The sequence below is a fragment of the Aulonocara sp. 'chitande type north' Nkhata Bay genome, linkage group LG19 (assembly GCF_057382095.1).
Source record: "Aulonocara sp. 'chitande type north' Nkhata Bay isolate Kocher_YH1m ecotype deep benthic linkage group LG19, A_spYH_male_GT1.1, whole genome shotgun sequence".
NCBI classification, from domain to species: Eukaryota; Metazoa; Chordata; class Actinopteri; order Cichliformes; family Cichlidae; genus Aulonocara; species Aulonocara sp. 'chitande type north' Nkhata Bay.
The window spans coordinates 23,290,094-23,312,933 of record NC_141362.1 but is presented as its reverse complement, the minus strand read 5'-3'; the positions used below and the strand labels follow the sequence as shown (position 1 = coordinate 23,312,933).

At 38.0% G+C, this 22,840-nt stretch overlaps 1 protein-coding gene across 3 annotated transcripts; it reads left to right on the top strand.

Moving 5' to 3' along the window:
* The first annotated feature begins 4,456 nt into the window (after positions 1-4,456).
* LOC147307043 (beta-1,4-galactosyltransferase galt-1-like) lies at positions 4,457-22,331 on the top strand. Of its 3 annotated transcripts, none has more exons than XM_086275359.1 (5): positions 4,457-4,980; positions 19,617-20,252; positions 21,241-21,571; positions 21,654-21,829; positions 21,926-22,331. In XM_086275359.1, exons 2-5 carry the CDS (start codon positions 19,648-19,650, stop codon positions 22,155-22,157), a joined length of 1,344 nt encoding a protein of 447 aa, XP_086131485.1. In that variant the 5' UTR covers positions 4,457-4,980; positions 19,617-19,647; the 3' UTR covers positions 22,158-22,331. The 3 variants fall into 3 exon arrangements, with proteins under 3 accessions (XP_086131485.1, XP_086131484.1, XP_086131486.1); XM_086275358.1 differs by having other exon boundaries at positions 4,457-5,071; XM_086275360.1 differs by lacking the exon at positions 4,457-4,980 and adding an exon at positions 17,244-19,523.
* Positions 22,332-22,840: the final 509 nt, after the last annotated feature.

The window sequence follows — 22,840 nt, the reverse complement described above, 5'->3', positions numbered from 1 at the left end:
GTCACTGAGTGTTCCCTTAGTGCTAATGTATAAGAAATGTTGGTGTAGTATAACTGAAGTAATGTTGTTGAGTCCTTAAAGTCATATTCTTTAATTGTCATGACTGTATTTTAAGCTATTTTTATTTTAGCATGATACCTGATTTATACGGAATATGACTGAAGTAAACTAAAGTCTAAAATACTTAGTCATTTGTTTAATAGTAATTTAACATTATATAATTCACATATAAAACTATGAATTGTAATTTTAAATGGTTTAAAAACATGCAGAATAGCATATGTAGGCAAGTATATTTCTCCTTTTTTATCAAGAAGCAAAGACAAAAAGGACAAAAATAAGAAACAGGGCAGGGTTCAGTGGTTGAATCATCCGTCCCCACCAATGCCAAAACCAAATCTACGCCCTTGCATTTACCACAGTAACAACCACTTAATATCCATATCAACAGAAATCACCTCAAAGAAAAGGCTGCCAGTAGATGGCAGGCTGCTCCCTACCGAATGTGCACTTTCTGTTTTATCCCTGAATAAAATCAGAGGAAGTGGGGGACCAACTGCTAGCTTTGGCACGTACAAATTCCAAAACACTTAGAAAGTTTGCTTCCTTTTTGGCTTGCCTCATAGAGCCATGGTTGCATAAACCAATGAGTTATAACAATAGATTTGGAATCAACCCATATTCTAGCTACTGCTGTAGAACTGCAAGGGAAGTAAAACATTTTTTATTCCTTTAGTTATATTTAGGAGCATGTCTCTTGTAGTTAACTTATGCCACATACTGTCAACTTACACCACTAACAGAGTAGCTAACCGTAGGTTAGTTGGTAATACTTAGAGTAGTCATAAAAACCAAAGTTGGATAAAAGTAAGGTTGTCGTGAAATAAGCTGACCATTATTGTAAATATGAATAGATGTAGTCAGTTGTACTTCTAAAAAAAAATACATACATTTGCCCAAAAATTGAGCACTCCAGTTTTAAACAGTTTAGGTGAGTGGGTTCGAGGTTTGGTATTCTCGTAATATAGCTATCCACCCCCAGTATATTATGTAGTGGTTTATTTTTTAATGATAGACTAAATATTCCAATATGTTATTTTGTGCATAAAAGGAAAAAGATTAATTTATTATATAACTTTGTACACAAATTATAATGGTGCATTTTTTTTTCCAATAGAAAAGTCTGTATCTGGTAAATAGATGCTGAAAGAACAACAAATTTCATCATGCTTGCTTTAACATTGTTTTTCTTCCAAAACGTCAAATTTTTCGGTATGCAAGTGGTGCTACTCGCTGCAGGACAGGATATTTGGATGATTAGGGGTCAATGAATGATGAAGGCAGTGCAGGACACTGGTGACCAACCCTGAATTAACAAGCAGGGGAACATGAATGGCATCTTATTTTTGTGTAGTGGACATTTTAAAAATGTGCTCCAATTATTATGTATTGTCATCCATGTATAAAATATGCTGTGAAAAAGGGTCCTCTACACGCCTATGCAAATTTAATGTATTTCTGTGTATTGTTCTGAGTCAGAAAAACAGGATCTCACCATCGGCATAATCCCAGCACACATTTCCCCATTACCAATATCATCCGTGCACCATGATCAGTCACGCATCAGCATCCTGAATTTGTATTTTCTGAGAAATATGTTCAGAGCCTGCAAATCTGTGAGCAGTCTCTTGTGTCTCGCTTGTGCTGTGTGCCCAAACACTTGTGTTATTTCTAGAGTACGGCTGAATAATCTGGTAGAGCAGCCACATGGATCATTTTATTACAGATGAAAGAACTTAGACAGTTTTTCAACTCTCAGTGTTGCCACAGTGATCTTATGGACCTACAGTGGAGTTTGTGGTCTGAATATTACCTCTTAAATGTGAAAGTTCAATAATGAGAACTGAAATAGTGAAATAAACCAGTAGTACAATTTTAGTTCTTTATGTTCGTTACTTTAAATAGCAAGAATTAAATAAGTCATTTTAGAGACAGTATGCTGACAGTACTTACTTTAGGGTCTGCTTTTATTGCACAACAATGGCTACTTTTAAACTCTGTGATGTAAAGTGCCATCTAACCGGTCTTTCCGAAAATTGAAAAACCAGATATACAACTCAAATTTGGCCTGGTGCCAACTGCCTGTTTGCTTTCATTTTCATTCATATGTGCCACCTGAGTGGTAAAGCTTGCAATACGATCCTTGTATTGTGCAACCCAAAAGAAACCACCATTTTTGGATTTATTTCTAATGCTTTTGGCTTATTTGCAAACAATATAGATTATTTTTAATTAGTATTATTACTATTATTTGCCTGTTTGCAAGCCATCTTACGCTGTTGGAGAAACGGAGCTAGGCAGACAGAGGAGAACTGAAGTTTGACCAGGTACCAAAGCAAATCATTCATACTGTACAAATAATGTAAATATGACTGTGTATCACGAAAGATTGATATCAAACTGATAGGTGGGAATCACCATACATCCCACGATACGATATTATCACAATACTTAACGCACGATACGATATTATTGCAATTTTTTAAAATATTTTGCAATATTCAGATTCTGTACATAAAGGTAAAGTTTATCAATATTCATTTTATCTAATAACAAAGTCTCACACTCAGTCTTTCTCTCATTTCAGTCAGTTTTATTGGGGTTTTTTTGTTTTTGTTTTTTTTTTTTGTTTTTTTTCCGCCTGTCCCATTTGGTTCTTTAGCCATCTTTAGTCAGTTTTATTGTTGACAAACTGAACGGTTTGTATTACAGTCTAGTCCAACTTAACTGAATGCAACCATCTGGTACAATTATAACTATTCTGAACTATGCAATTTATGAAAACTATGCAGCCCGTTCAGCAACTGAAGAATTTGAAAGTAAATTAAAACAAAATATAATTTTACATTAAATAAAAAAAGTTTTAAACTTAATTAAAATAAAACATGTCTTAAATGAAAATAAGTAAACTCTGAAGTCAGAGCATGTTCCAGTCCACAAAAACGTTTTTGTAACAAAATATCGATTTCTGCTGTCCCTGTATCGATACATTATTAGAAAACAAAATATCACGATACTACACGGTATCGATTCCCCCCCCCCTACAAACTGATCACTTCACCCATATTACGTTACTTGCTCTTCAAGTGAATCAACAAATGGCGAAATGAAAAGCCGAACAACAACAATGCTCTTTCTTTAGAGAGTCTTAGCTTACATGTGTGTTTATTTCATATTTTCAGTTGTTTCCCTCCACGGCTAAATAAATCGGTTTCAGTAATTTATGATATACAAGAATGGACATAAGGGGCTTCTTTCAAAGAAAAAACTCAGGTAGTCTATATATTATGCTTTGTATGTTGTTCAGTATATTTCTATGCAAAACAAGAGGAACTTCAATACACAGCAGTATATTCACAATTTAAACCACATATTTACATACACTTATGGAAAACACAAGAACATTTTTTTACTGTACAACATCAATTTAGAGTGAACTTGTTTTGTTTTGGATAAATAAATATTGAAATATATTTTGAATTAGTTAAATGTCAGAATAAAGAGAAACAGAGCTTTCTATTTTTTATCACTTTCATTAAATTTAGGAGTACATGTACACTAAGTTTATTGTTAATTAATAAGAAAACTCCAGACGATTCCATTCTGAGCTGAAGAAGCTTCTGATAGGTTAGTAGAGTCCATGTGAGCAAATTGGTGGCACAGCTGTGGATGCATATAAGGCAAAACACAGAGCCTGTTTCTTTGACATGGGAAAATCAAGAGATGTCAACCAAAACACCAGGAAACGAATTGTGGAGCTCCATAAGTGTGGCTCAAGTTTGAATACAATTTGGTGCCATTTACAATTAAGAAATACAGATAGTTTCTCTCTTTACTCTTAAAGTTAACAAATATGTTTTTTATATTTATCAATCTAAAAAAAATAAACATTTAGTCTGATTTGATGTTACAATTAAAAAAGTGTTTGTGTTTTGATCTGAAGAGTGTGTAAATATCTGGTTTCCACTGTATATTTGATGATTGTCAGCACAAAGAGGGAGAGAGAGGAACAGAGAGGGAGATGGAGAATGAGGACAGAACAGAGAGGGAACAAGAGCAGGTGAGACACACATGTTAGTCAAATGGTCGTTTACCAAAAGTATCACCGTATCATAGGTCCTCATGTATCTCGTACCTAGTGTTTCTTTTTAGGTTTACTATTTTTCAAATTCTACATTTATTAAGTTATGCAGGCTTGTTTGCAAAACAAGGCTAAATAATTATATAAACTTTTCTCAATCTAAATAGTGGACTTTGGTAGAATTAAAAAATAAGTGTAGTGCAGGTCTATGATGATTTTTAGTGCTACTATCATCTAGTTCTGATTCTGGTTCTGTCTTGGTTAAGTCCTAAGTAGTCCTGATTTTGAACTGTTGTAGTCCTGTTTTAATTCAGGATCAGTTCTGGGTCTGGTTGAATTGGGGTTTACTCCCTGTGTCTTGATACAGCCCCGATTTTGTTCTGCCTTGCTGCTTAATTAAAAAACTAGTTTAAGGTGTCCTGCATATGTGATATATATTTTTCCCTATATGAAGTCATTCTTTTTTGAACAAAACTCAAACAGAGCCTATTAATCTTTCAGTCGTTTCTAACCCCCCCCCCCACAAAAAAAAAAAAAAAAAATCCCACATGCATACTACCCTTTAGGGCTAAGCCCCGGGTGTTTCAAATGTCTGGCTCCGCCTCTGGAAGGAACAGACTAAACACAGTCGTTATCAGGGTGTTGGGTTTTAGAGAACAGACTGTGAGAGAATGTTCCAGGGAAAAGTAATACAAAAAAAACACGAGACTAGGCAAGGACATAAGAGGCTAAGCAGGGAAGCTAAGGGAGAGGAGGAGAGGAGAAAAGTGCGACCACCTTCATCAAGAGCAAGAGCAGAATGCTGAATCCATCGCCATAAAAACTGTTCGCTTCACAAGGTACAACAACGTATTTCCTTCCCCCTCACATTTCAGGATTTGGTTTGTTCCACGAGCTGACACTGAGCCCTCTGCGAGATAAAGACGAAAAGTAGGTGGAAATTAATTAAATTCATAGTGAAAGAAACTGCTCGATTTTCCTAGTATTAGTTAGCTTACTTCATTTCTAACAGAAGATTATGTGTTTGTATTTTTTTAAGCCAATTTGTAATTCGTCCATGTACACCCTGTACATATGAACACTAAATAACCGATCTGTCGACCTGGTGCTTCTTCCTCAGGCTTAGCTGTCCGACTCTCCCCATACAGACATTCCCGACCCTGAACCAGTGACACTGATATGTGAAGGAAGTTAATTCTTTCATGTCAACAATGTGTATAATTGCAGGCAGCCCTTTGGGATTTTTTTTCTACCTGGTGTTTTGTAATAACACATCATGATTATAACCAACATAAACAGAGTACTTCTGGAGAAATGTGCATTGCTCTGTGTATATATTGTACACTGGCTATAACTGTTGTGGGTGGGGAAAACTAGTGAGCTAAAACAGATGAAAAACCCTTTGAGTTCCACTAGGTTTTCTTTGAAATTGATATCCAAGGAATTATTTATGTTATATTTGCTAATATTTTGTATCATAAATAAAGGTAATTAAGCACAAAATGTTTTTACACCATTTTATAAATTACATTTATCTTTCCTTAAATCCAAAAAAGCTCACAAATATAGTATTTGTATTTGGCGTACCAATCAATGTAATAATAATAATAATCATAATAATACCACTACAATATTCTAATGTAAAAAAATAAATAAAAAAAAAGACTTATCTAAGCAGTGTACTGATCCATGTCTCCACAGTGTTATATTTTTAGGTTTGGCATGGTTTCCAACATTAAAGTGGTAATGGCGCCATAACCTGCAGACTTGAGCAGATATTTTTCAGTTGCATGAGTCAAACAGAAAAAGGTGTAGACATGGTTTTTCTGTTTAACTGGTCTCAGTATAACTAGCTTTTCTTGAAACTCTTGCTAGGTTAGAAAAAGACAAAAAGACTATGCAACCTTTGGTTTTTAACAGTGCCCAACCCTACAAAACCATTGTTTCTCTTCCCTGATTGAATTGCTCTTTGGAATTGCATTCCTTGTCTTCAGCCAGGAGTTAGAGCTCGCGTGTGAGGTTGAGGGAGATATGGCACTGTAAACAATTCAACCAGAAACTTGGCCTGAACGTTTCCAGTAATGTTAACCTATAACTTTCTTCCACCTGCTGCATGTGGAAAATTGATCCAGCTCTGCTTTGCACCTAAAAGTGACAAAACTAAGACATTTTCATTATTATCATCACTGCTTAAACACACTTCTCTCTCTCCGACCAGAAATACCAATTTATGTCATGTATTCACACTCATAGGTGTAAGCGTGTCTTTCATTGCATTTATGTTATGTGTTCATATTAATGCTGAGTATATTCATATATTGAATTGATATACCTTTATTAGTCCCACAAGGGTAAGCTGCTTCTTCATTGCATATGTATTTTATAATCAGGTTTAATTCATGTCTCTTTGCACTGAGCTGTGGATTCAAACTATCTCACTTCTGATTATTTCCAAAAATAATTTAACATGTAACAATTTGTGTATGTGTTTTTTATTCATTCATTTAATTATTAGTTTGTGTTTTTCCTTCTCTCTCTCTCTCTCTTTTTTTTTTTTTTTAAATTTACCTTTCTGTTATGATGCTCGGGGCATTTCTAAACCTCCACCAGTTCAGCCCCCATTTTCAAGCCAATTCCCCACACGCTGTCACTCTAACTCGTCTGGGCTTGACCTCTCACTGGTCCTTGTTCCTGTGTGACCTTCAAATCTCCATCTCTCTGTTTCTTCTCTCTTGATCTTTTCAGTCTTTTTTTGTAGGTTAACTCCCAGCATGGCAAATATCACGTCCAGTGCCTTCAAACAGTCATGTCACTGATTAAGTCTCCAGCTCGTAATTCAAAGCTCATGTTCCATCAGTGGTATTCATACATGCTGCTGGACCCTTCAGTGTTATAGGTCAGTTGCACTGTCTTTTGCCTGCTGTTATTTCTTCAAGTACACGGTGTTCTGTCTGTCTTCTGTCTTCATCAGGAGATTGACTGTCCTTTAAGCTTCTTCTCAGGATAAGGACAGAATGAAAGGTCAAGCTGTAAAAATTTTAAGCCAAAGGCTGGCCTGTTTGTCATCCCAATTCTGTTAATCTATCATTTTGCCGCTGTACTCATGTTTTGAGGTTGAGTAAGTCCATGGGCACCTGTATTAACACACTAAAACACTTATTTAATATCATTTTCATTACTATTTCTTAAGACATTCATTCTCTTCCTCCACCTAGATTTTAACAAGTCTCTCTCTCTCTCTGGTTCCACACTACACAGTTCCTTTTATGGGCATGCAAAGTTGTTCACTTCCTGCCAGACACACACACTGCACCACACACCCTCATATTTTTATCTGTTTCTCTCTTTTCCTGTTTCTCAAGGGCGTAGATTTGGTTTTGGCATTGGTGGGGACGGATGATTCAGCCACCGAACCCTGCCCTGTTTCTTTTTTTTTTTTTTTTTTTTTTTTTGTCTTTGCTTCTTGATAAAAAAAAAAAAAAGAGAGAGAGAGAGAAACATACTTGCTTACATATGCTATTCTACATGCTTTTAAACCATTTAAAATTACAATTCATAGTTTTATATGTGAATTATATAATGTTATATTACTATTAAACAAATGACTAAGTATTTTAGACTTTAGTTTACTTCAGCCATAATCCATATAAATCAGGTTTCATACAAGAATAAAAACAGCTGAGGCTTCCGCTTCCGGCCGATGAAGTAAGTAGCAGCGAAAGGCAGCTCCGCTAAGATTTTTGATTATCCAAACCTCCTGGGACACATATTGACTTTGATTTGGACCAAGATTCAACTGTACAAACTCCTCCTGACCAAAGCGAGTCATGAAGAGTAGTCAGAAATACACGCAAAAAACTTTGTCGTCAGCTTCTGCTACATCTGGCGGCGAAGAGCCACAACACGACATGGCGGACGAGAACTCGCCAATCTCCGTGAGGATCCTTCGGAGCGAATTGCAAGCCTACCGAGACGGTATGATGAACGATATTAAGACGCAGATAGATAATATGCATGAAAACTTACGTGAGGACATTTCCTCGCTAAGAGAAGAAGCTAAAGCAGACACCAATAAGCTTCGACATGAGCTATCACAGAAAATAGAGGCACTGCACGAAACTCATGCAGAAACAACAAGTATACAGAAGGACATGGAGCGGGCCCTCTGCGACACTACAGACGGGTTAACAGCCTTGGAGAAAGATCACGAAACCCTAAAGAAAGATTACAACAAGCTACACGACAAATGCCTGGATTTAGAAAATGGAAGCCGCAGAAACAATCTGCGTGTGGTGGGCATTAATGAGGACGCAGAGGGGGGAAACCCCAGCCGTTTCATGGCAGAATTTTTCTCAGAAGTGCTCGGGAAAGAAAATGATGATTCGCTTATCATGATAGACCGAGCCCACAGAACCCTCGCCCCGAAACCACGGACAGGGGAGCGCCCAAGAGCCATGATAGTCTGCCTGCACTACTACACCGACAGAGAGAAGATTTTACGATTGTCCAGGGAAAAAGGCCGCCTCTTCTACAAAGGATCACCTGTACACATCTTCCCGGACATGAATCCTGAGGTCAGCAAACTTCGAGCGTCATTCAACCCCGTGAAAGGGAAACTACGGAATGCTGGCGTCCCGTACAGTCTGTACTACCCCGCCAAGCTGACTATAACGGTGAACAACGCTAAGCACTCATTCACAGATCCGCGCGAAGCAGAGAAGTTCGTCAGTACCCACGTCCAGAGCCCAGCCACATCTACCGCTTAGCCACATCTTTACAAACATGACCCAGGAGGGAATAGCATATAATAATAGACAATCTTAAGGAGTTTAGTGGTGAATCTGATGTCTACAGCCTGTAAAAAGCTGGACAAAAATTGTTTTTCTTTTCTTTTCTTTTCTTTGCAAATGAAGAAAGGGTTCCGGTTTGAGTTCATGAGGTTGTTCTTTAGTTTGGTTCAAGAAAGTTGTGAATTTCAGAGGATCACTTTTAGAAAGCTCAGAGTAAGATCCATCAACCACTCAGTAACAGTTAATAACTATTGGTACCTCTACTGAGAGAGCACCACAAAATCTTGTCAACTTTGTAACATGGAACTGTAAGGGACTCAGGGGACCAGTGAAACGAGGAAACATTTTAGCTCACTTAAAAAAAGTAAACGCGGATATAATCTTTTTGCAAGAAACGCATCTAAAAGTACACGATCACAACAGATTACGATGCAAATGGATAGAACAAATATTTCACTCTACGTTTAATGCTGGAAGCAGAGGCACAGCCATACTGATCAAAAAATCAGTACCATTTACAGCAGCAAAAATACTACCAGACACTCAGGGTAGGTATGTTATTGTAACTGGCAAACTTTATGGTCATTTAGTTATGTTAGTGAATATTTACGCTCCGAATGTGGATGATGAGCAATTTATACGGTCGATAATATCAAATCTTCCGGATATCGATACTCATCAATTAATCATAGGAGGTGATTTTAACTTTGTGTTAAATACTAACCTTGATAGATCATCGAGTAAACCTTCCAAAATATCTAAATCGGCAAAAGCCGTCCAGGAATTTATGGGAAACTATGGAATAATTGATCCGTGGAGAGTTCAGAATCCTAATGTGCGACAATATTCATTCTATTCTCCGGTCCACCAGACATATACCAGGATAGACTTTTTTTTTTATTCGATTCTAAATTTCTACCATCAGTAAAGCACTGTGAATATGGCACAATAATGTTGTCGGATCACAGCCCCCTCCTTTTGCAACTAGCCCTCGGGTTCAATCACACAACAAAGATATGGAGATTTGATAATAGTTTATTATCAAATAAACAGGGGGTAGAAGACATTAAGAACCAAATTGATTTCTACCTGTCAATTAACAACACTCCAGATATTACCAAGTCTACCTTGTGGGAAGCAATAAAAGCGTACATTCGGGGGCAGTTAATGTCGCGGAAGAGTCTAATGAATAAACAACGAAGAGAAGAAGAGAGACGTATAAAAGACAAGATACAGGAAGTAGATAGACAACACACAGCGTGGACAAGAAGAAACTGTCCCTGCAAGCTGATTTAGAATTGATGTATACCGCAAGAACAGTCAAGCTTCTAACCAGGGCAAAATATAAATATTATGAACAGGGGGAAAGGATGGGTAAAGTTCTAGCACAACAAATCAAGAGACAAGCAGCAACAAGATTGATCACAGAAATTCGCACCATTACGGGACAAATAACGAGGGACCCAAAGGAGATAAATAGTATATTCAGAAGTTTCTATGTAGACTTATACGCCTCGGAATCAAAAAAAGAACCCCGCACTATTTGAGATGTTCTTTAACAAGTTTAGTGTACCTGTGATCAACCCAGATAAAGTAGAACAACTCGAAAAATCCATAACTATACAAGAGATACAGCAAGCAATAGATAATTTACAGAACTCCAAAGCTCCGGTTCCAGACGGTTATACTTCGGAATTTTACAAGGCCTTTAAAGACCATATCTCACCCCTGTTACTAGAAGTATATAATGAGGCACTGGACAAAAAAGCTCTACTGCCGACTTTATATCAGGCAAGCATCTCTTTGATCTATAAAAAAGAAAAAGATCCTTTAGACCCGGCTTCATATAGACCGATCAGCTTAATTAATGTAGATAATAAGATACTTGCAAAGATTTTGGCAACACGCCTGGAAACTGTTCTGCCAACAATTATATCTCAGGACCAAACAGGATTCATTAAAGACAGGCAGCTGTTTTTTAATATTAGAAGACTTTTAAACATTATCTATACGCAAGACAAGCATAATCCTAATCCTGAAATTTTGCTTTCTTTGGACGCGGAGAAGGCCTTCGACAGGGTCGAGTGGGATTATCTCTTCTCGACCCTGTCGAGGTTCGGATTTGGCCCTAAATTTATTTCTCTGGTTAAACTACTATACATCCAACCAAAAGTGTCAGTACAAACAAATAATGTCCACTCCGACTATTTCGATCTGAATCGTTCAACAAGACAAGGCTGTCCTCTTTCACCTCTGCTTTTCGCGTTGGCTATTGAACCTTTAGCTCTTCTACTGCGCTCAACAGACGAATATACAGGGATCAGAAGGGGAAAAGCAGAACATAAAGTCTCGCTTTATGCAGATGATTTACTACTGTATATTTCTAACCCTGCAAAATCAGTCCCAGTCATCATGGAGATTTTGCAGAATTTTGGAGAAGTGTCAGGATACAAATTGAATTTATCTAAAAGTGTGCTATTCCCAGTCAACTCTAAAGCAATAGGTAACCCAAGTTGTTTCAATACCTTGCCATTTCGGGTTTCTAATCAGTTCCAATATCTTGGAATATATATCACTCAGGATTATTATGGTTTATTTAAACACAATCTCTCTAAACTATATGATGAAACCAAAAATAACATAGACAAATGGATTAATCTACCAATTTCACTAGCAGGGAGGATAAACATTGTTAGAATCAATATTCTTCCCAAATTCTTATTTTTATTTCAGTGTATCCCTATTGTGATTAATAAAGCCTTTTTTAATAAATTAGACTCCTTAATATCCTATTTCATATGGAACAGAAAGAATCCAAGGATCAAGGAAAGTTACCTACAGAGACCGACATGTCAGGGAGGGATGGGGTTACCATGCTTCCGTCTGTATTATTGGTCATGTAATGTTCGTTCCATGTTGTTTTGGTTGCGGACTAAGGGGGCCGACTGGACAACGAGGGAGAATGAAGGCTGCTACCCCTCCTCATTAGAAGCTATGATCTATTCAGCTCTCCCTATCCCTAAACATGACTTTAAAAATCCTGTAGTCTCTCATACAATTAAAATCTGGACACAGATAAGGAAACATTTCGGGTGGAAGGAAGCTTCCATACTAACTCCACTCATGAATAACGCATCATTCACACCATCACTTTCAAACATTTCATTTCTCCAATGGAACCACAAGGGGCTGCACTCAATAAAGGATTTATTCATCAACAAGGTTTTTTCCCACATTCCGGCAACTGCAAGAAAAATTTGACTTGCACAGTAATGACTTTTTCAAATACTTACAGATCAGAAGCTTTGTAAGGAAGCTTTTTCCATCTTTTCCAGGTCGGCCCCCAGACTCTGCCTTAGATAACTTATTTCAGTTTGATCCACTCAAGAAAGGACTAATAACAAAAATTCACAACGCTTTGTCACAACTGGAGGGAACTGTCACACTTGACTATCTGAAAGAGGCCTGGCAGTGTGACCTTGGTACGAGAATTACAGACAATCAATGGACAAAAGCCCAGGAAAATGTACACTCTTCCTCTGTTTGCATTAGTCATGGACTCTTACAGTTTAAAGTGCTACATAGACTCCATTTATCAAAGTTGATACTGTCAAAAATGTTCCCCAGCGTAAACTCGTCGTGCGAAAGATGTAAACAGCAACCTGCTTCACTGGCGCATATGTTTTGGAATTGTCCCTGTATAACAACATATTGGAATAATGTCTTTCATATCTTGTCTAAAATTCTAAAAAAACCACTTAAGCCAGACCCAATCTGTGCTTTATTTGGAGTGAAGCCGGTTGTTGTAGACCTATCAGCCACCCAAAATAATGTGATACGTTTTGTGACGCTGCTGGCACGCCGTTTGATTCTACTAAATTGGAAACAAAAGGTGCCTCCTACCACATCAGCGTTAATACAAGATGTATTGAGACACTTGCAGCTCGAAAGAATTAAACTCCTACTAAAGGGGAGGTTGGAGGAATTCCATTCAACCTGGCAACCTTTTATAGATTTCTTCAATACTGTACAGATATAAATGGTCACTCAGCCTCATTGTTAGTTCGATAAATAGCATCCTCTGTCCAACGTTATTTGTTGTTGCCTTTTTTTTTTCCTTTTTACTTTGTTTAATTTCTATTGTATATATGTAATCATTTCTATTTGAATCTTAGTTGCCTTTATGATAAAGAACACTGGAAAACCAAATAAAAAGATTTGAGAAAAAAAAAAGAATAAAAACAGCTTCAAATAGAGTCATGACAATAAAAGAATATGACTTTAAGGACTTAACAACAATACTTCAGTTACACCAACATCTCTGACACATTAGCACTAAGGGAACACTGAATGACCTGGTGGATTTTGTCCATAAAACTACTCATCTAAGATTACCACAAAGTAAAAGATCTCTCGGCAAAATTATGCAACATTTTAGGCACTACTGCCCCGATCAAGTCAGTGAGCTGGGATTTCTTATTCTAAACATGAACTACTGTTACAGCAACAGACACGGACTACTGGTGCCCCACACTACAACCAATGTCCACTATGTGAAGGAGCCAAACACATGCCTGCTCCTCTCGTTAACTGAGATAAACTGCTGACATATTTGTTTTACATCTATACTGTCCAGTCTCTCCTGGGTGACATATGGCAACACGTTATTCATAGTTACATACAATTTTAGACTGATGTGGGCCAACGCCTAAAACGAGTTTGCTGTTCTCATCGGCTTAGATATTTGAAGTTTACTCAGCTACATTCTCGCCTGAAAATATGTTAAACGTTTATTTTGCGACCCAGAAAGCGTAATAAGAGTAATACTAAAACTAAGTAGCTGCAGTAGTAGTAGCCATTGTTGGAAACTGGAATTGGCTGGGCCAATCTGGGATATGGTTTTTCAATTTTGTTGTCCGGGTGGAAAAACGGGAGAAATTCGGGAGAATGGTGGCTCCGGGAGATTATCGGGAGGGGCACTGAAATTCAGGATTCTCCCGGAAAAATCGGGAGGGTTGGCATGTATGCCCTAACATAGCCTGTAACGTTATTGTGACGGACACATTTCATGAGTGAACTTGACTTTAAGTGACTTACAGGTTTCTTTGAAAAATACTTTCTTATATCCAGGTTCTTCCTTTTTTGCTTCCGTCCTCCTCTCCTCCCTGCAGGTCCTCGCCGCTGCTAGAATTAAACAGAGCTCCCTGAAAGGCACAGCCAATCCCATTGGCCATATTTGTCACATGAGAACTCCAGTAGAGAAGTAATTTAACTCTTTCTGCACCGCTGGGTGAATGAGACGTAGACAGATCGTTTTTTTCTTTCTATTGGTTTTGTTTTTCTTTACTCGAAGAGATCAAATTATTGGTGGGGACAATTCAATAATCGCTGGATATTGGTGGGGACATGTCCCTTCCGTCCATGACAAATCTACGCCCTTGCTGTTTCTACAGCCTAATCGAACTCTTTTTTTGTATTTACAGTCTATAAACCCTCTGTAATTCTGCTAAATGTTGATATAAAAAGAATGCACTCTTATTACACGCACACACACTTAAATATACTAAGCTTTTTGCCTTTGCAAGCATTCAAATCAAAATCTTCAGCATGCTTAGCAGAGCTCTTTCAGACCTCAAGACAATTAACCGTTTGTTTTTTCCCACACATATCACCATTCTTTAGCTCAGTTTTTTAGCATCCTTCACACAATACATCAGCATTTTACAGGCTTCCCTGAACTTCGTCGTCCCACACACACACTTTTCTCTCAGACTTCCTCTGTTCACTCACTCTGCTATGAACCCACGTAGTGTTATTATTACTTATTTATTTTCTACAAATCACACAGAATCACTCAAATCCACTACCCACAACGTTCACACACTTAGAATCACCCAAAACATGCTTGTGATAGACTATTTTCGTCAAACCTGCTGTTTAGAATCAGAAAGAGGAAGTAGACCGCACCCTGTTAAGTGCATATACGACCTCAAACTGAAAGAAAAACAATTAAAACCTCTAATAAATTTTCACATTACACACCAGCAGGTTCAGCGATGTTCACAACAATATATTTATAGAATCACCAAAGATTAAAGGATTTCACAACATGCACACTTTCATTTCAACACACTCTCAGCATGCTTTCAGCCTTTAAATCACTGTTAAATTGCAAAGTTCTTTGAAATGCCAAAAATACTTATTTTATATTACAAAGACATCTTATAATTTTACAACAAACATACGGATCCCTGACATACTCAACACAAGAACCAAACCAATTTTGACAAATTTAACAAGCGTCCAACGCTAGGTCCAACCTTTTTGTGATCAATTAACCAGTATCAGTTCCAAACTGTGCCTGGCCCAATTTCTAAACACCCTATTTGAATTTTTTAAAGCGTCCAATGCCCGAGGTCCAACCTCTGCTGCCCAAAAAAGTGCAGATACCGTTCTAAACAGCAAAGTGATCCAATCACTGGCTATTTTAAACCAAGGCCCCAAGTCTTGGCAGGTGCCACCTGGAGTAATCCTCCTAGAGGGTCTTTTTACACGTCTGTAAAAAGCGGGAGGTCTCCACCTCTGAGCTTGTGCACTTCTTAGAAGTCCCAGACTTCCGTTCTACAGTAATTTTATTATACTTTGAAACAACAACCAAAAGTCCACCAGAACTATTTGACCGATGCAGGTCCAACCTTATGATCAATAGGGACTCAAACCCATAAAAATTTATTAATTTAAATTTATTAATTTCCAGAGCTATCACTGACTCCACACACCAAGTTTTACCACGATCAGACCAAAATTCAAATTTGGGCCCACGTGGATTTTGGCATTGCAATGTCTGATTGGTTGAAGTGACGTGAACGTGGCATCATTACTTTGATTCTATTGGCTAAAACGATTAAAAAGAGGTGTCAATCATGCAAATTGACCAAAAGAAACCAAAGTTACAGCCCTCGGAGTTTAAAGGGCCAGACACCAATTAAACGCTTCATGCGCACTGCAGAAAAGGGCCATTACCATGTAAATGTGTGGTTAATTCTTCAAAAATGTATTTTTTTAAAAAGAGCATTTTTAGGCCTGTTAATAAAATGTATTAATTTTTGCTCTTTAATACCTAAAAAATTCATGGTGTCCAATTATGTGCCAAAATTGGACATTTTTGTACAACATCTGGATATTCATGTATTGACAGGGCTGTAATTTTTCACTGTTTCACTTTAGAAACAGTAGAAACAAATCTTTGCACAGATGATGTTTATATGTTGGTTACTGAAATCCTGGAACCAAATGTGATCTGAGGCATATTTTTAAAAGATTTATATGCTAAAAATTAAAAAAAAATATTAGGCGAGGATAAAATATACATTTTCTATGTTCCAGTCTCAGTAACTTTGACACAGTAATATCTGCTTCAATATTTACACCTCTGATGAAATCTCACAAGTGTTAGCTTTATTTTGATACCAAGATTGTATGGACAGAGTTTGTAATTGCAGAGAAATAATCAATTAAATTTGGGCATTACATTTTCGAGCAGGAAGCTCAGAAACCCCCTTGGGGCTTAAGAGGTTAAAAATATATATTTAAATCCCAACAGTTGTTTCAAGATGGGCATGATAAACTCACTCATCAGGAAGGTATTTTTGGTTAGCAGCAATGTATGACATTACCTGGCATCAAAACCTTGGAGAAAAGACGGGGACACTAAGCTGTAGAACTTTTTTTTTTTTAAATAATTAATCCATCGGCATAAAAACTGTTTGCTTCACGAGGTACAACAACTTATTTCCTTCCCCCTCACATTTCATGATTTGGTTTGGTCCACGAGCTGACACTGAGCCCTCTGCGAGAGGTAGGTGGAAATTAATTCAACTCATAGTGAAAGAAACTGCTCGATTTTCCTAGTATTAGTTAGCTTACTTGATTTCTAACAGAAGATTATGTGTTTGTATTTTTTTAAGCCAATTTGTAATTTGTCCATGTACACCCTGTACATATGAACACTAAATAACCGATCTGCCGACCTGGTGCTTCTTCCTCAGGCTTAGCTGTCCGACTCTCCAGTGTGTGTGTGAATGGGTGGATTACTGAATATGTAAAGAGCTTTGGGGTTCTTAGGGACTGGTAAAGCGCTATACGAATACAGGCCATTTACCATTTTTAGTTAACATACTTGTTTTGATTTAGCCATATCAAATATGTATTATGTAATAGGCAAGCATGTACTATCCTGGATTTGTTTATGTTTTGCACTTTTACAGATAACATAACATCTTGGTTTAAATCAATTCTGACAAGTTTAAGTTACTGGTTAATCTGAGGTCACAGGAAGAGACCAGGTGAACAAGGGGGAGAATCCTAATTTAACAAAGCTGATTTTAGAGTGTTTATGAAGAAATGAATGTATCGTTGTAATATGTATTGATTACACAGCATAGCTTTTATTGCTTAGAAGGAGTAGCAGTATAGAATTGAGTAGGGAAATGTTTGCCTTACCTACCTAATGGAATAGTCCAGGGGTGAGATTGTTTGGTTAAGTGGACTATTTAAGCAGACGAATGCAGGTGTTTGAGGAGAAAGGAGCAGGTCAGTGTAGCTGAATGCATGTGAGCTTATTTGCTGTTGATTTAAGTTCAGTTATGTTTATTTGAACTGAGTTAACTATGGAGTTGAGTTTCTTATTTCTTTTTGTCAATATTGTTTGGTCACAAAAATGGTAAATAAATCGCTCACTACACTGGACAGGATCTGTCTCCTGCCCTTCTTTAGCCACTTAGGTCAAGTTCTACCACAGGGTCCCTTGATTTTGTAAAGGAGCGTCTAGTATGGGTTGTCTACAGAAAACTGAAGGGGGATTCAAAATGGAAGTTAAAGTGAATCTTATTGATATTTGGTGCTGCAAAAGAACTCAATAAGTCAAACAATATCAGGTCATATTCCATTTTCTTAAACTAACTTGTTTAATAGGATTTACGTTTTTTCTTTCTTTCTTCAAGGACACTCTTTAGCTCTATAATGTTGTGGTTTACATGTTTTGTAAAAAAGTTAACTTTTGTGTAAAAATCTGCCAAATCAATTATATGGTGAACTTGCAAATAAAGAAATGGGTATCTTGATGCATGCTCAATCATCCAGGTAAGTATATCCCAAAAGGTTGATTCTGTTGATCTGGACGTAGTGCTTTCAGTGGGAGAATCGTCACTCATCCAAGTGACTTCTTTAGTCTCAGCTGACTGCAGGTTTCCCCAACCTTATAAACAGTACATTTGCACAATGACTGAAACTAGTCCACTGAATGAACAATAAGCTGTGAGGTCAGTTCCTTGATCATTAATATGCAAATTGTCATGACCATTGATCAACTAGCACTAATCAAAGCCCATTGATTAATGACCATTCAGTGGGCTGTGCTGGTCAAATGAGTGCCAGTGATACATTGGGCAATAATTTTTACCATCTGGTTTAGTGTTATTTAACCATCTGTGGTAAAATTGTTGTACTACACTGGTATGCCGTTGGTGAGAATGCTCTCAATAGTACAGTGGTTGACATTGACTAGTATCCTGGGACACAGGTGAGCTTTCTAAAGGCCTTTTTTAATGGGAGAACAATCAGGCAGAATTCAGTTATTACATAAAATGAGCCTGGAGTTTGGGTCTTACATCTATCAAGAATATTTCAGTAAAGACACCTGTAGAGGTTAAGCCTACGCTTGAAGCCACTGAGGTGTTTGTTATCACTTCCTGTTCCTGCTCAAACACAGTGGTGTTTCTGAGGAGCTTATTTGCTTAGCAAATTAAAAACTTTTAAATACATTCTTTTTTCATAGTACAATCTTCTCGTGCTTCATCCGAAGCACACTTTCTGTTATGCTGCAATAGGCTTCCGGGGATTCCCATAATGCATTGAGTTTTTCCTTTCCAGTCACCTTTCTCACTCACTATGTGTTAATAGACCTCTCTGCATTGAATCATATCTGTTATTAATCTCTGTCTCTCTTCCACAGCATGTCTTTATCCTGTTTTCCTTCTCTCACCCCAACCCGTCGCAGCAGATGGCCCCGCCCCTCCCTGAGCCTGGTTCTGCCAGAGGTTTCTTCCTGTTAAAAGGGAGTTTTTCCTTCCCACTGTCGCCAAAGTGCTTGATCATAGGGGGTCATATGATTGTTGGGCTTTTCTCTGCATCTACTGTACAATATAAAGCGCCTTGAGGCGACTTTTGTTGTGATTTGGCGCTATATAAATAAAATTGAATTGAATTGAATTAACGGGGGTGACGCGATTTCACTGGTATGCATGAATTAATTAAACAGTCCAATAACTCCAGCAGTACTTATCTAGTCCTTTTGGTCTTTATTCCAACATCATTTTAACATAACAGCGCAGTGGTCATAAACTGTGTGCCTTCTTACGATTAACAACACACCTGATGCTGATTATGTGCGTCTACCTTAAATACCTTTACATGAACCAACCATACGAAAACAAAAAAATGTGACCTTTAGCGGCAACATAAGGTATTAACCCAAAAATGGCTCCTACAACATCAAAGTGGCTACTTAAATGAAATATAAAGTTTGAAAACAGGTTTGTTGATGTTCCACAAACATCGCAGCAAGAAAATTTCTAAGGAATTTTTACATTTCTCTTTGTAATTGTGATTCTACACCTTCTCCTCAGGTTGGAAATTAGCTTCATCTGCGCTGGCTGGATGGATGCAGCAAAATCTCTCGAAAAGAAGCTGGCTCTCCTCTTGATTGTTGCATTAATCTTCATTCTTCTATTCAATGTGAATATGCCAAACAACAACAACAAATCCATCCCAAAACCATCTGGGCCTGCGGGTGTTTGCTCCTTGGGAGTATCTGAGCAGACCATCACCCCGCTCAAAAATACCAAGCACTTACTGGTGTCAGCATACGTGGACCAGAGAGTGAAGGATTTGGATATACGCATCATTGGCATATTTAAGAGAGACTCCATACAGCCCCTTCACTGCGTTTTTTGCTGCACAAATGTTTTAAGTAAAACCACTCCAGCAACAATTTTACAACATTCTGATCACTTTGGTTTTCCCTTCGCCACTACGGACGTCATGTGTCAGATTCCTCAGAACTGCAAAGCTACACGTGTCACTCTCTTGACTACACCAGACAAAGAAAGTGCATCTGACTCTACCTGGCTTCCTATAAGAAACCAAAAGAGCGACAGGCAAAAGGAAGAAAACATGAAGTTTGACTTCACAGTCTGCATCTCTAATCTGTTTGGCGACTACAACAATGTGCTTCAGTTTGCAGAGACTCTGGAAATGTACAGGTGAGTACAGTAACAGCACTACAAGCTACAGAGTGAAACCTATGCAGCAAAACCTCTGTGTAACGGTTGCTGTTAATTGTAAAGCTCCTGGATTTCTTCAGTGGTGTTTCTACTTCTGTATTCAAGAGCGGAGGATAACGTTGGCTTGACTTCAGAGTCTTTGACATTCTCACCAAAGTGAATATTTCCAGTATTAGAAGTTTTGAAATGTAGCAGGTGCTGATAGATATTTAAATGTGCATCTGCACATGTAAGTGTGGAGCATAGATTGTATAAAAACGATGGAGTTTTCCCCACCCATGTTTTTTTTTTCTTTTTCTTTTTGTGCTGCCAGCATTAATCTCGTTAAAATGACGTTAACGCCATACCCACATTAATGGGGCAAATCTCCATTAGCCAGTTAACGTGGCTCACCCCGTGCGTGGGGCTGCATGGTGTCAACGTGTTAGCGTGGTTAGCTTGTTAACACGTTAGCGCTGTCCAGGCTCTCCTGACTAATGGAGATTTGCCCCATTAATGTGGGTATGGCGTTAACGTCATTTTAACGAGATTAACGCTGACAGCACAACTTTCTTTATTTTTGTTTTCGGGTTTTTTTGTTTGTCTTTTTTATCCAAATGTGGCCACATTTGACTGAGGCCACACAAAACATCCTAACCCCTAAATCTACCAGTATCTAAACCATCCATAAAGGAGGGTTTAGATACTGTATCATGTATCAGGATATAGACTTCCTTATAATGTTGTGTAAATGTTTTCCTTTCGAAGCTGGCCCCTAAACCTAACTGGCTTTTCTGTGGCTTTAAAGTCAAATGTCGTCTCAAACAAAAAATCTCTGCATTTCCAGTTATTTGTTATATGTATACTTCTTAACTCCTCTGTGTAATATGAATGCATTTTTGTAAGCTAAATGCAATAAATAACAAAGGCATGAGCAAACTAATGAAATATATAAATGTAAGCCTTTAAACCTGTTACTTTGTCCCAGGTTGCTGGGTGTGAACAGAGTGGTGATCTATAACACCAGCTGTGGTCCAGAGCTCGACCGCCTGTTGCAGAATTATAGCCAGGAGGGCTTTGTGGAAATGGTTCCTTGGCCCATTGACAAGCATCTGAATCCATCTCGTGGCTGGCTTCACTCAGAGCACGGAGGAGACGTGCACTACTTTGGCCAGCTGACCACACTTAATGAGTGCATTTACAGATCAATGGAGCGTTCCCGCTACGTCCTGTTGAATGACATTGATGAGATTATAATGCCATACCAGCACAAAGATCTGATGTCTTTGATGAACACGCTCCAAAATCAGAATCCAAATGTAACATTTTTTTCTAAGCATTTCTAAATTTATTTTCAAATGTCCTTCCTGCACCTGTCAAACCTAAACTGTTCTTCTACAGACAGGAGTATTTCTCATTGAGAACCATACCTATCCCAAGAAGACTTTTAATCAAAATAAATGGGGACCCCTGCCTCAATGGAATGGGGTGCCAGGCTTTGATATTATGGTGCATATCTACAGAGAGGAGCCTAACAGAAATATTTACCATCCACACAAGTTAATAGTTCAGCCAAGGTGGGTTATAATGGGACAAATGGTTGAGTGTTCGGCACTAGCATTCATTTAACCCTGAGGCATTGTGTGATTGTCCATGTATTTATGCACCTACAGAGCAGTGCAGCAGACCTCAGTGCATGATGTGCTTATGATGTCTGCAACAAAGTTCAAGGTTCCACCAGACGTCTGTCGGATCATTCACTCGCCAATCAGGACTCCGACCGATCCACCACTTGATCGGCTTCATGTGGACACCCGACTGTGGGACTTTAAAGACAAACTGCTCCCCAATGTGATCAAGGTGCTGCGGAGAGCAGAACTGCTGAGATCACAGACGCAAAACTGATAGATGATGGACAGAAACACAAATACTGAAGTTTTAGGAGAAAAAAGCTGGTCAACAAAACACAGGCTGACCTACAGGGGTGGCATGTGCCAGCCTAAAATAATGTCTTTCCATCCCAAGTCCACTCTATTTTTGCTTATCACAATGCTGCATATTAAAATTAGCCATCATTAACACTCTGAGTCTGGCTACAAGTAACATTAAATATAAGTTCTAAAACTGAATGTATTGCATAGCATTACCTCCCTGCATCACTAAAAAAAATGTTTCAGCCCATAAAGCAAACGGTTTTATTTCTTGTTGTCAGTAGCGACCAATGCTTATGATTGTGCCAGAGCACACAATCATAAGCATTTCAACACATTGGCTATTTTCCGATTTCAACACAGGTGGTTGATTGCTCCACTCTAGAACTGGAATGAAGGCGAGTGTTATTAACCCTCTGGGTTGACGGACAGCCACACCTTCAAATCACATGACCAATTTAAGCTGATATAGCTACAAGCTGCAGTCACGCATCTTCTAGCATCAGGGTCTCTATTTCGGCTTGTGTTGAAAGTCCAGACTTCAAACTATATGTCAGTTTTTATATTTTATTGATAAGCCACAATGACCGGAGTTATGATAAGAAAAAAAATTAATTAAATTTAAAAAAAAAAAAAGATGCGATGGATGGATGGATG